Genomic DNA, 11,964 nt, shown 5'->3' with positions numbered 1-11,964 from the left:
TGCAGCAAAAGCAGCTCTTAGGGGAAGTTTTATATCTCTAAATGCTTGCATAAATAAAATAGAAAAAGAGGAGATTAATGAATTGGGCATACAACTAAAAAAACTAGAAAAAGAACAAATTAAAAATCCTCAACTAAACACCAAATTAGAAATATTGAAAACCAAAGGAAAAATTAAGAAAATTGAAATTAAGAAAACTATTGAACTAATAAATAAAACTAAGAGATGGTTTTATGAAAAAACCAATAGAATAGATAAGACTTTGGTTAATTTAATTAAAAAAAAGAAAGACAAAAAGCAAATTACTTGTATCAAGAATGAAAAGGGTGAACTTAGCACCAAGGAAGAGGAAATTAAAACAATAATTAGGAATTATTTTGCCCAACACATTTGACCATCTTAGTGAAATGGATACGTGTTTACAAAAATACAAATTGCCCAGATTAACCGAAGAGGAAGTAAAATACTTAAATAACCCCATCTCAGAAAAAGAAATTGAACAAGCCATTCATGAACACCCTGGGAAAAAATCTCCAGGGCCAGATGGACTTACATGGGAATTCTATCAAACATTTAAAGAACAATTAATTCCAATACTATATAGACTATTTGGGAAAATAGGTGAAGCAGGAGTCTTACCAAATGCTTTTTATGATACAAATATGGTGTTGATACCTAAACCAGGAAGAGTCAAAATAGAGAAAGAAAATTATAGACCAATTTCTCTAATGAATATAGATGCAAAAATTTTAAACAAAATACTAGCAAGTAGATTGCAGCAACTTATCACAAGAATAATACACTATGACCAGGTGGGATTTATACCAGGAATGCAGGGTTGGTTCAATATTAGGAAAGCTACCAGCATAATTGAGCCTATCAACACCACATGATCATCTCAATAGCTGCAGAAAAACCTTTTGATAAAATACAACACCCATTCCTATTAAAAACACTAGAAAGCATAGGTATAAATGGAGTCTTCCTTAAAATAATAAATAGCATATCTAAAACCTTCAGCAAGCATTATATGTAATGGGGACAGGCTAGAAGCATTTCCAATAAGATCGGGGTGAAACAAGGATGTCCATTATCACCACTGTTATTCAATATTGTACTGGAAACCTTAGCTTTAGCAATAAGAGAAGAAAAAGAAATTGAAGGCATTAGAATAGTCAAAGAAGAAACAAAGCTATCACTCTTTGCAGATGACATGATGATATACTTAGAGAATCCTAGAGAATCAAGTAAAAAACTACTTGAAATAATAAACAACTTTATCAAAGTTGCAGGCTATAAAATAAACCCACACAAATCATCAGCATTTCTGTATATTACCAACAAAGCCCAACAGCAAGAGATAGAAAGAGAAATCCCATTTAAACTTACTGTGGACATTATAAAATATTTAGGAGTCTACCTCCTGAAAGAAACCCAGGAACTCTATGAACACAATTACAAAACACTTTTCACACAAATAAAATCAGATCCAAATAATTGGAAAAACATCAGTTGCTCATGGGTAGGCCGAGCTAATATAATAAAAATGACAATCCTACCTAAGCTAATTTACTTATTCAGTGCCATACCAATCAAACTACCAAGAAATTATTTTATAGAGTTAGAAAAAATAATAACAAGATTCATTTGGAAAAAAAAGGTCGAGAATATCAAAGGAACTAATGAAAAGAAATGCAGGGGAAGGTGGCCTAGCAATTCCAGATCTTAAATTGTATTATAAAGCAGCAATCATCAAAACTGCTTGGTACTGGCTAAGAAATAGGGAGGTGGATCAGTGGAATAGGTTAAATATGCAAGACACAGTAGTCAATGACTATAGTAATCTATTATTTGATAAACCCAAAGACCCCAGCTTCTGGGCTAAGAACCCAGAAAAAAACTGCTGGGAAAAATGGAAAAGAGTATGGCAGAAATTAGGCATACACCCAAATCTCACACCATATACCAAAATAAAGTCAAAATGGGCTTATGACTTAGATATAAAGGCTAATACCATAAGTAAACTGGGAGAACAAGAATAGTTTACCTATCAGATCTATGGAGAACAGAAGAATTCATGACCAAACAGGAGATAGAGAACATTATGAAAAGCAAAATGGATCATTTTGATTACATTAAATTGAAAAGTTTTTGCACAAACAAAGCCGATGCAACTAAGATTAGAAAGAAGGTAGAAAATTGGGAAAGAATTTTTACAACCAGTCTCTCTGATAAAGGCCTCATTTCTAAAATATATAGAGAATTAAGACAAATTTATAAGAACACAAGCCATTCCCCAATTGATAAATGGTCAAAGGATATGAACAGACAGTTCTCAGATGAAGAAATTAAAGCCATCTATCGTCATATGAAAAAATGCTCTAAATCGTTATTGATTAGAGAAATGCAAATCAAAACAACTCTGAGGTACCACATGACACCTATCAGATTGGCCAACATGACAAAACAGGAAAATGATAAATGTTGGAGAAGATGTGGGAAAATTGGAACACTAATACATTGTTGGTGGAGTTGTGAAGTGATCCAACCATTTTGGAGAACAATTTGGAACTATGCCCAAAAGGCTACAAAAATGTGCATACCCTTTGATCCAGCAATAGTACTTCTAAGGCTATATCCCAAAGAGATCAAACAAATGGGAAAGGGACTCACATGTACAACAATATTCATAGCAGCTCTTTTTTTGGTGGCAAAGAATTGGAAATTGAGAGGATGCCCATCCATTGGGGAATGGCTGAGCAAGTTGTGGTATATGAATGTAATGGAATACTATTGTGCTGTAAGAAATGATGAACAGGATGACTTCAGTAAAACCTGGAAAGACTCATATGGTCTGATGCTGAGTGAAGTGAGCAGAACCAAGAGGACTTTGTACACAATAACAGACACATTGTGCGATGACTAATATTGATAAACTTAATCCTTCCCAGCAATACAAGGATCTAAGACATCTCCGTAGTTTGGACGCTTCTGATTGTGAGAAAGGTCCCCAACCCCCTTCCATGGGAGCATGGATGCATGGGGGGTATATTGGGGGACATACCGGTGGGTTGGGGGATGGACAGAGCAGCAGTAGATGGAAGGTATAGATGTGTCATGGTCTGAGAGCTTGAGACCCTTCAAAGACCAGAGCACAGGACAGGGTCATCTGGAATGAATTCAGAGACTCAAGCATTTTTTGTGAGTCAAGGTGGCAAAGATTTATTGTCAGAAACAGTGTTTCTGAGATGAGGGAGAAATTGGGGTCTAAGCACAAATACAAGCACTGAAGATGTTCAGTGGGTATAGATTCATGGAGAGGGGAGGCGTGTCTGGGGGAGACACATTGGTCGATGGGTGGGTGCCCAGATGTTTTGGGAGCACCAAAAAGAACATGAAGAGAGGGATGGATGGATAGATGCATGGGGGCACGGGTGGAAGATGTATGGGCATGTGGATAGGGGAGGCAGGGAAGGACCAGGTACAGTGGAAGCAAGGGTAGATGGATGAACGGAGACAAGGAGGCTGGGGGGGGTGTGGATGCATGGGGGGCAGGGGTGGTGGGAAGGCTCATTTCCGCCTCAGCCCAGCTGCTTCCAGTGCTCCAGCCAGGCCGGGCCCTCCCTGAGGCAGCAAGCGGCCTAAACCCCCAGGGACCCGCACAGCTGCAGTCTCGACCTCCCTCGGGATGAGACCTTGGCCTGGGCCCCGGCCTGGGTCCCAGCCCGTGCGCGCGCCGGGCACGTGCCTCTCCAAAGGCGCGCGCACGGCCATCAGCCACCCTCAGTGCGCACGCGCCCCATCCCTGCCCTCCCCCTCCCTCCTCTCTGCCCCGGGATTCCCTTCGCGCGCCCGTTTGAGCCTTCTCTTCGCTCCTGAGACCCTGGGGCTGGGGGGCGGCCCAGGAGAGCGCAGAAGCTAGCCGACTGGTCCTGGGGGGGGAGGGTGGCGGGGAATGGGGGCCGCGCCTCCGAGGCGAGGCCCGGCGCGCAGGCAGTGGGGGGGCAGCCCCGGCGGAGGGCCTGCGCGTCGGGGTCCTTGGGCTGAGCGTGCGTCTGTGCGTGCGTCCCGCAGTGGCGTCTTGTGTCCTCCTCCTTCTCCTCCTCCTCCTCCTGTGCGGTGACATTGGGCCGCGAGCGAACGAACGAGCGAAGGCAGCCTCCGAGTTCCGCAGCCGCCGCCATGTTCCGCTTGATGTTCAGGCAGGCCAAGAAGCACCCGAGCGTGAGCGTCCGGGATGGAAGGGGGGGCAGCCCGTGACCTTGGGGGGGCGTAAGGAGGGGGCGCGCCTGACCTTGGGGCGGCCGCCGCCCCGCCCTTGAACTCAATTTCCTGTTCTGTAAACTGGACTCCGGAGCCTCGGAGAGTTCCTTTAGCTTAGCTCCAGGAGGCCGCGATCCCCTCCCTCGAGCCTCAGTTTCCCCTTTTAAGGTGAGGGCTGCCTCAGTTTCCCCCTTGTAAGATGAGGGTGCCTCATTTTTCTGCTCTGTAAGATGAGGGCTGCCTCAGTTTCCCCTTATGTAAGATGAGGGTGCCTCGTTTCCCCTTCCCTAAGATGAAAGCTGCCTCAGTGTCCCCCTTTGCAAGATGAGGGTTGTCTCAGTCTTCACCTGTGTAAGATGAGGGTGACTCATTTGCTTCTCTGTAAGATGAGGGTGCCTTGGCTTCCCCCCCAAGATGAAGGCTGCCTCAGTTTCCCCCTCGGTAAGATGAGGGTGCTTCAGTTTCCTCCTCTGGTAAGATGAAGGAGGGCTGCCTCAGTTTCTCTCTCTGTAAGATGAGGGTAACTCAGTCGTGGTCCCCCCCCAGAATGAAAGGCCATCCTTCCGGCCCATATTTGGGTGCTGTAGTCAGACCTCGTACCCTTCTCTTGACCTCCTGTACTATTGGGGTGAGATGCCCCCCCCGAAGTGCTGCCCCAGGCCGGAGGGCCCCTCACTGCCCCCCCCCCCGTTGTCCCTGAGGGAGGCATTCCTGCCTCCCCAGCCCAGACACTGGGCTTCCTGAGCCAGAGGGAAAAGGGGCCACCCCTTCCCTTTACAGAGGAGGAAACTGAGGCAGAGGAGGCGAGGGGGGACACGCCCAAGGGCATACAGGTAGTCAGTCCCCGATGCAGTCACAGAAACGGCATCCCCTCTCTGGGCAGCCTGCCGTGGCCGGCCATCTGGCCAATTGCCGCAATGGCCCCAGTGCCCTCTGAGTGCCCTGACCTCTGATGCTCCTCCGCCCTGGGAGGCCCCACCTGGAGGGTCTGCGTCCCAGGGGACCTTGGGATCTCGGTCTCTTTATCCTTTGCTCTCCTTTCTCCAGTTGATCCCCCTGTTCATATTCATCGGAGCGGGGGCCACCGGGGCAACCCTGTACGTCATGCGCCTGGCTCTGTTCAATCCTGATGTCAGGTGGGTGCTTCCAAGGCAGAGACCCTGCCTTTCTGGGGCCTGAATTCGAGGTCGGGTCAACAAGCACTGTTGTCCTCCTGTTTCAGCCCAGTGCTGCAGGGCCGGCCTTGGCACAGCCTGTTCCCCTCCCCCCCTCCACCTGGAGTGCCCTCCCTAGCTCCTCAGCTCCTTTGGAGCCCAGGGGTTCGGCTGTCACTTGTCCGGGGCCCTTGCAGAGCAGCTTTGGCTTTCCTCACCCAGGGTGTGTCTACACATTTACTAGTATGTGAGCACTCCTCTGCCCAGGAAGGCTTGGCACGTTGTTGGTGCTCAGAGAGCCTGTCGAATGGATTTACTTGAATCCAGTGGCGTGAGAGTAGGCGTGTGGTGAAGAGTCTGGTGTGCCCTGCAGCCTCCAGGGCTTCCTTCATTTCACTCCGTCGTGGGTGACTTTGGCAGAGTGGCTCAGGAAAGGACTGAGGAGGAAGCATGAGCCCCTTCCCCCTGGGGGGGTCAGACACAGGTTGGGAGTTTGGGGGGAAGGGAGGTGTGAGGGGCTCGGACATCAGGGGCCTCACCTAGGAGGTAAAGCTTCAGTGGAGTTGAAAGGGGTGAGGAGGGAGCAGAGCCATGGCAAAGGCCTGGAGACCGGAGATGAAGTGTGACGTGTGAGCAGCAGCGAGGCCGGTTTGGCTGCATGGCATGAAGGGCACTTGGAGCCTGGAGGGAGACTCCAGAGCTCTTAGAGCCAGGTAGTGGCCCAGTCAGGTGAGGACTTTACACATGCCCTGATCAGGAGGGGAGAGAGAGGGAGACAGGGACAGCCCATGCTTGGCTGGCTTCTGGGGGGGGCGATCATCAGGTGGTCTGGGAGGGCACCTGCACACAGCCCTTCAGAGGAAGGGGGTCTGCCAAGAGTGTTTGGACCCTGCCCCGGTCAGTCCACACGCACATGCTTGCGTGGGACTCTTCTCATGCCCAGCTCTGTTCTATCACTTATCTTCTGGAAGCTTGACTTGTCATCCCTCAGTTGCTTCACTTGCAAAGAGGATAATATCCAGGCCTGCTTTTCTCCTTTGGGGGAGAGGGCAGGGTGTGGTGCTTCTGCAAACTCTTTCAATATAAAGGCTGATTTAAAAAAATAAACCCATTAGTAGAACTTGGTCTGTTCAGTACTCTGGTCTCTTCCAGGTAGGTGCTACATTAATGTAGTCATCTGTTGGTCTAACATTTGTGTGTTTTACTGTGCTTTTCTTGTTAGTTGGGACAAAAAGAATAACCCAGAGCCTTGGAACAAATTGAATCCCACTGATCAGTACAAGGTGAGTCAAACGATTCCTTGATACGCAGGAGAGAATGCATTTTATTAAATCTCATTAAGTATTTATCACATTGATTTATTAAGTCTCCTTCCCTGGGAAGTAGGCAGGATCAGTTCTGTTCTAAGAAATTCCCTGGGCCTTCTCGGCTGTTTTGTGAAATCATGTTGGCATGTCATAATGAGTATTTTTCTAGAAATAATGTTCCTGGCCTTCTGGCCTTAAGAGGGCAGTTTCACCCAAGGGTGAGGGTCTGCATTGCTTGTGCTTCCTGGGGACGTTCAGGGATCCAGGGGGCTTGGAGGTGTTTTGGGGGAAGGGAGAGGAGCAGAGGAGAGTCGTTTCTTCTGGATGGGGAGAGTCTGCTGTGAAGCCACCCCCATGCAGAGCAGCTGCTTTTACTCAGGAGACCTGCTAAAAGCACCCAGGTGACTGGACATGTGGAGTGACCAGATTGGTGTTCTTTTTCTATGCTACAAAAAGCCCTTGGTTATTTGTTGTGGAGCCACCAGACAGAGTAGGGGTGACCAGATTAAAACCAAACGCTGCCCCTGGGGCCCTTGCTTCTGTAGAAGAAGAGCCACGGGTTGGCCAGGCTGCCACTTTCTTGGTCCTGTCAAGTTTGTGCTCTGTTTGGGAGTCCCCTTACTTGAGATGCCACTGTAGCAAAATCAGCAATAGGTAGGGTTTATGTGTAAGGTTTGCAAAGCCTCATGTGATCACAGTGTAAAGGGGAGGAGAAGCTAGATTACCTTGGGATGTTTTCCCCTCTGACTAATTTCTTTGTGAAAAGAAGAGCTTGTAGAAGCAAGTGAGAAGTAGAGATGAGTGTCTGATTTGTTCCAGAAGATTTAAAGTATTTTATTTTTAGAATTAGGCAAAAGCTCATCATTAGAGAAGTGCACCCCCTGATTTACCCACTGATACAACCAAAGGAAATTTACATTTGAAATACACAAAACAGTGATTGGTACCCAGCTCCAAACAGCAGAATCCCAGGGATCATGAGTTAGGGCTCAGAGAGATGGTCCTGCCCCAGGGATTGGCCTTGGCCTGGGCCAAGGATCAGGAACTGAAGGGGCCTTTGAGCTGAGCTAGTCCTGCCCTCCTCATTCTGCAGACCAGAGAAGCTGGGACTTCCCAAGGTCAGAGAAGGCACACAGCAGAGGCAAAGCCCAGGTCCTCTGCTCTCCCATCCCCCCACTTTCCGCTGACCCAGGACCTCAGAGGACTTCATGCATCTACCTCATTTATTAGCTGCTGTCACAGACTCACTGCTTTGAGACTAAAAGCAGCGGAGAACACTGTTTTGTTGTTTTTCATAATGGTAGGTAAGACTGATTCTAAATTCTTTCAGGATCTAGAGGCTATTTTATTTTCTGCTCTTTGCAGGGGTTTTGAAATCGAGTTCAGCCACCGTTAAAATGAAATCCTGAGCTTCCTGCCTGAGGTCCTCTAGTCTTTGATAGAAGCATGTTTAGCTAAAACAAAACCATTTAGATTTTCCCTTGGAGTACATTTTAATGCGATTTGATGATATTTTAGCGTTGGCAACCTAATTCCAAACTCCCCAATCATATTAGTTTCTTATCAGCTATAAAGGTGTGCCTAAATCTTGCAGTTTATTTCTGTACCTCCCTTCTGCTTTGTGTCAGGAAGATGCTTGATCCTTAAGTCGCTAACATTGTGACCTATGAGAGCCGTCACTAAGGTGGCAGGCTAGTTCTGTATGCAGAGCACAGCCAATTGTCTGAGTGGAGTACGTGCCTCCGTGGACACTGTCGGGTGTTTCTGTTGGCGCTGCAGACACCAGGGGTATTTGTGCCAAATGGGTCCTTTTTAAAAAACCACCATAACAGATTTTAGTGCTGGTTTCTGATCATCTTACCAGGGATGTTTTCATTTGTTGTCTGGAAGGAAAGGAGAATTTTGTGGTGACCTTTTTACTGCCAGACTTGGTTCAAGAGCTTCATAGCGAACATTAAAACCTGCAGTGATATTTTTTTTTCTTTTTGTGAATGAGATATTTACCAAACTGGGGCAAAGGAATGAGATGTTTTCAAATGATAGGTACACAACTTCTGCAATGTTCCCAAGCAGTAATAAACCCAAGGTTGTCACCTTGTTTGCTCTTGGGTGGTTATGTCTCCTGCAGCAGAGACTTTGAGATGGTCCCTAAAACTTCATGGGCTGTGAAAATGGCAATAAGGAAAATGCTGTGAATTATAAATAAACGGAAAAACAAGGCTGTTGAAAATCAGGTGGCAGTTGACTTTAGAAAGCAACTTGAAGAATGTTTGAAATGGAAATTTTATTGAATAAAAAGTAACTGGAGGCTAAGCATGCAACATTAGAAAGTATGCCTTGGAATTTTTAGAGATCTGGTCAATGACAGCTGGGTAAAGAGGGTGTCTTGGGCTAATCGGCCTCCCCATAAAATGAAGAGTTCCCGCCCCAGTTCTGCCAGGAATCACAAAGACAAGCTGCTGGGCTTCAGGAGGATTTTGTTCTGGGAGTAGAGGCTGCCGGTTCTGGTGTCTGAAGGGCAAGTGAGTGGTTACCTTAGGGTTTGTAAACCATGGGCCAGAAATTATCCAAGAATGCCCCAAAGAGTTGCCCTGTAGCTCTGGAAGGGCATGGTACTCCATCTATCAAAGTATTTTTTTCAAATAACCAGTTGATTCAATCATAATGTTACACATTTGAGTGGGAGGAGAAATTGGAGACATAGCTCTTGGCATTTCTGCTGTGTTTTATTGGAGATTCTCCTCCCAGAAATGGATTTTAAGAAGATAGACTTGGAAACCAAGTGCTGAGCAGGAAGGTTAGGACTCCAAGTGTGTCAGAAGCCTTCAGCGCCCAGGGCTTTTTATCAGACTCAGTTCCTTCTGCCTTTGCTGGGCTTACTCATTTAACAGATTTTTCCACTGGTCCTGGTCCATTCCCCCACAGTCCTTAGTGAAAATGGGGGGCTTCTGGGGTTTGGAATTGATGCAGTAGAGGCCCACAACTTCTACCTGATAGGCCTCTACCCTATGGGCATTCACATCCCATTTTCTTAAAAGCCTGCATCTGGTATAAATGAAAATATCACTACAGTAGCAAGAGAGAATGTGAGTATGAATGTGATTCTGGCTATGCCCAGACGTGGAAGTCCCCAGAAGGGCTCAGGACTGTGTCTGAGGAATTTCAGATCTGACAGGGCATCAGCCTGTTTAAATAGCCACTTAGTACGCGCTCTCCCCCCCCCCCAATCTGGTTCACAAAGCAAGGAAGAGCGTTACGTGCTGCCTGGAGCTGTCATTGCGCAGCCTTTACCTGGCCTAGTGAGCGCTCTTTCTAAAAGTGCAGTCTTCTGAAAGGGCCATTACATGGAAGTACAGGCTCATCGTAGCCCCTGCCTGTCACTGCTGTTTGATTGTGTGCAAGCAGTATACAGGGTGGGGGTCCCCTTTCTGTCACCTGCAGCTGTAGCCAGGAGGTGCTTACTTATGGCCTTTTGGCATAAGTGGTGGTGGCTGGTGCTGCCCAGTGGTATGGACTCCTTACGCCACCAGGTTTGTCAGACTGAGATTCTACCTCAGGGTCTGGAAAACCAGAGCTGAAGGCAGTGGGCTTAGTAGGGCTGAGTTATAAGGTGCCATATCATAGATGGAGGATGTGACCAAGGGCAGGGGCACAGAAGTGCTGGTTTGCACAGTACATCTGTCTTCTGGCTGTGCAGCCACAACCTGGTGGTCTTGGGCTCCACCCAGGCACATCAGTCAAGACTGGCAGGGGCATTTCTAAAGTACCAGAGGGTGGTTTTTACGTGGGAAAGGATAGTCTGGTCACACACAGGCACACACACACATGCAGTCAGGGATGAAACCGAAGCCCAGCTGGTGTTGAAGAGTCAGGATTTGAACCCATTTCCTCTTGCTTCAGATTCCAGGACTGTTGTTTTACTCCAGGGAGCAGGGTGAGAAGTCTGCTAAGCGAATGAATGTTGGAAACATGATTTTAGGAGACTTGTTGAAATTCCTTAGAATGAGCAGCCAATGGCCAAGTATTTCAGAAGCATCGTTTATAGTAAAATTGAGGTGCTCAGTAGGAATCTCATAACATTAATGCAGATCCCAAAGACTTGAGCCAATAATTTGTTACATTGATATGTTTGTATTTTTTCAAATTCAAGAGTTGCATTTTATTTATATCTCTATATATTAGAGTAACATGCACATCTTTAGATTCAGATTGGCCAATTCAGATGAGTGGAATTTTATACAATGTAGAGGTAAGATTGTTCCCTTTTTTTTTTTAAACATCTACCATATTTCCAGTGATACTAAAACAACGTGAATTCTTATTGAATTCTAACCCCTTGCCATTTGTTACAGGAGACCAGCAGTTCTCAAACTCTGGTCTCAGGAGCCGTTTACACTCTTAACAGTTTTTAAGGATTGCCAGAGAGCTTTTGTTTCTGCAGGTTGTATCCATTAATAGTTGCCCTATTAGAAATTAGAACATCTTGGTATAATTTTGAAAAGAGTCTTGACCTTGTGGCACCCTTGAAGGGGTCCCAGGGATGCAGTGTTGGAGTTACATGGAGTTTGGGCCGTCTTTGGAGAGACTTGAAAGCTATGTAACATGTGTGTTTATTTCTTGTTTTCCAAGTTCTACTCGGTGAATGTGGATTATAACAAACTGAAGAAAGAAGGCCCAGAATTCTAAGTGAAAATGATGCTTTTTCAGCTGCTGAGAATGAAGGTCTTCCACAAGCCATCCGCACAATTCTACACACAATTAGGAAATGCTTGATCTTTCCCTCATGTTGCATTTAACAGGTGAATAAAGATGTGAAACTTGAGCTGTGATTTTGATACTAATGCAGATATCTGCATTAACCCCATGCTGTCCGGCTGATACAGTCACGGGCACTAAAACCTGGATAGAAATGGGGTCACCGCAGTGAGGTGTGTAAGAATCCCTGCGGACCACCCGCTGACTTCGTTTTAAGATGTAATGTCTGGGTTTTCGCGTGTTTTATTTATCGTGTCAGCTGTTTCCTAATTGCGGTTTCATCTGGTTCGGGCAGCACTCAGGAGTGTGGAGGACGCACTCCTTCCTGCTTGTTTCGTCCGGGAACTCCATCAGTGGCCTTCCCACATCCGCTCTTGTCGGAGCTGTGTGGGGTGGGACCTGAGCCCACTCGTCTCCCGCTGGCCCCGATGCTGCCTTTCTGCCTAGCGACAGACCTTGAATTGCTGCTTATGCACACGTTGTTA

General features: G+C 46.6%; 1 protein-coding gene across 1 annotated transcript; it reads left to right on the top strand.

Annotated features, from left to right (window-relative positions):
- The first annotated feature begins 4,043 nt into the window (after window positions 1-4,043).
- Window positions 4,044-11,546, top strand: COXFA4 (cytochrome c oxidase associated subunit FA4). Its single transcript, XM_021000063.2, has 4 exons — window positions 4,044-4,224; window positions 5,311-5,399; window positions 6,640-6,700; window positions 11,354-11,546. The coding sequence occupies exons 1-4, from the start codon at window positions 4,183-4,185 to the stop codon at window positions 11,408-11,410; spliced, it is 249 nt and encodes an 82-aa protein (XP_020855722.1). The 5' UTR covers window positions 4,044-4,182; the 3' UTR covers window positions 11,411-11,546.
- The last annotated feature ends 418 nt before the right edge of the window (window positions 11,547-11,964 follow it).

Source organism: Phascolarctos cinereus, unplaced genomic scaffold (assembly GCF_003287225.1).
Source record: "Phascolarctos cinereus isolate Bilbo 61053 unplaced genomic scaffold, phaCin_HiC Scaffold_1;HRSCAF=81, whole genome shotgun sequence".
Classification (NCBI taxonomy): Eukaryota; Metazoa; Chordata; class Mammalia; order Diprotodontia; family Phascolarctidae; genus Phascolarctos; species Phascolarctos cinereus.
Note: the sequence above shows the minus strand (reverse complement) of the source record. Positions and strands in the feature narration are given on the sequence as shown.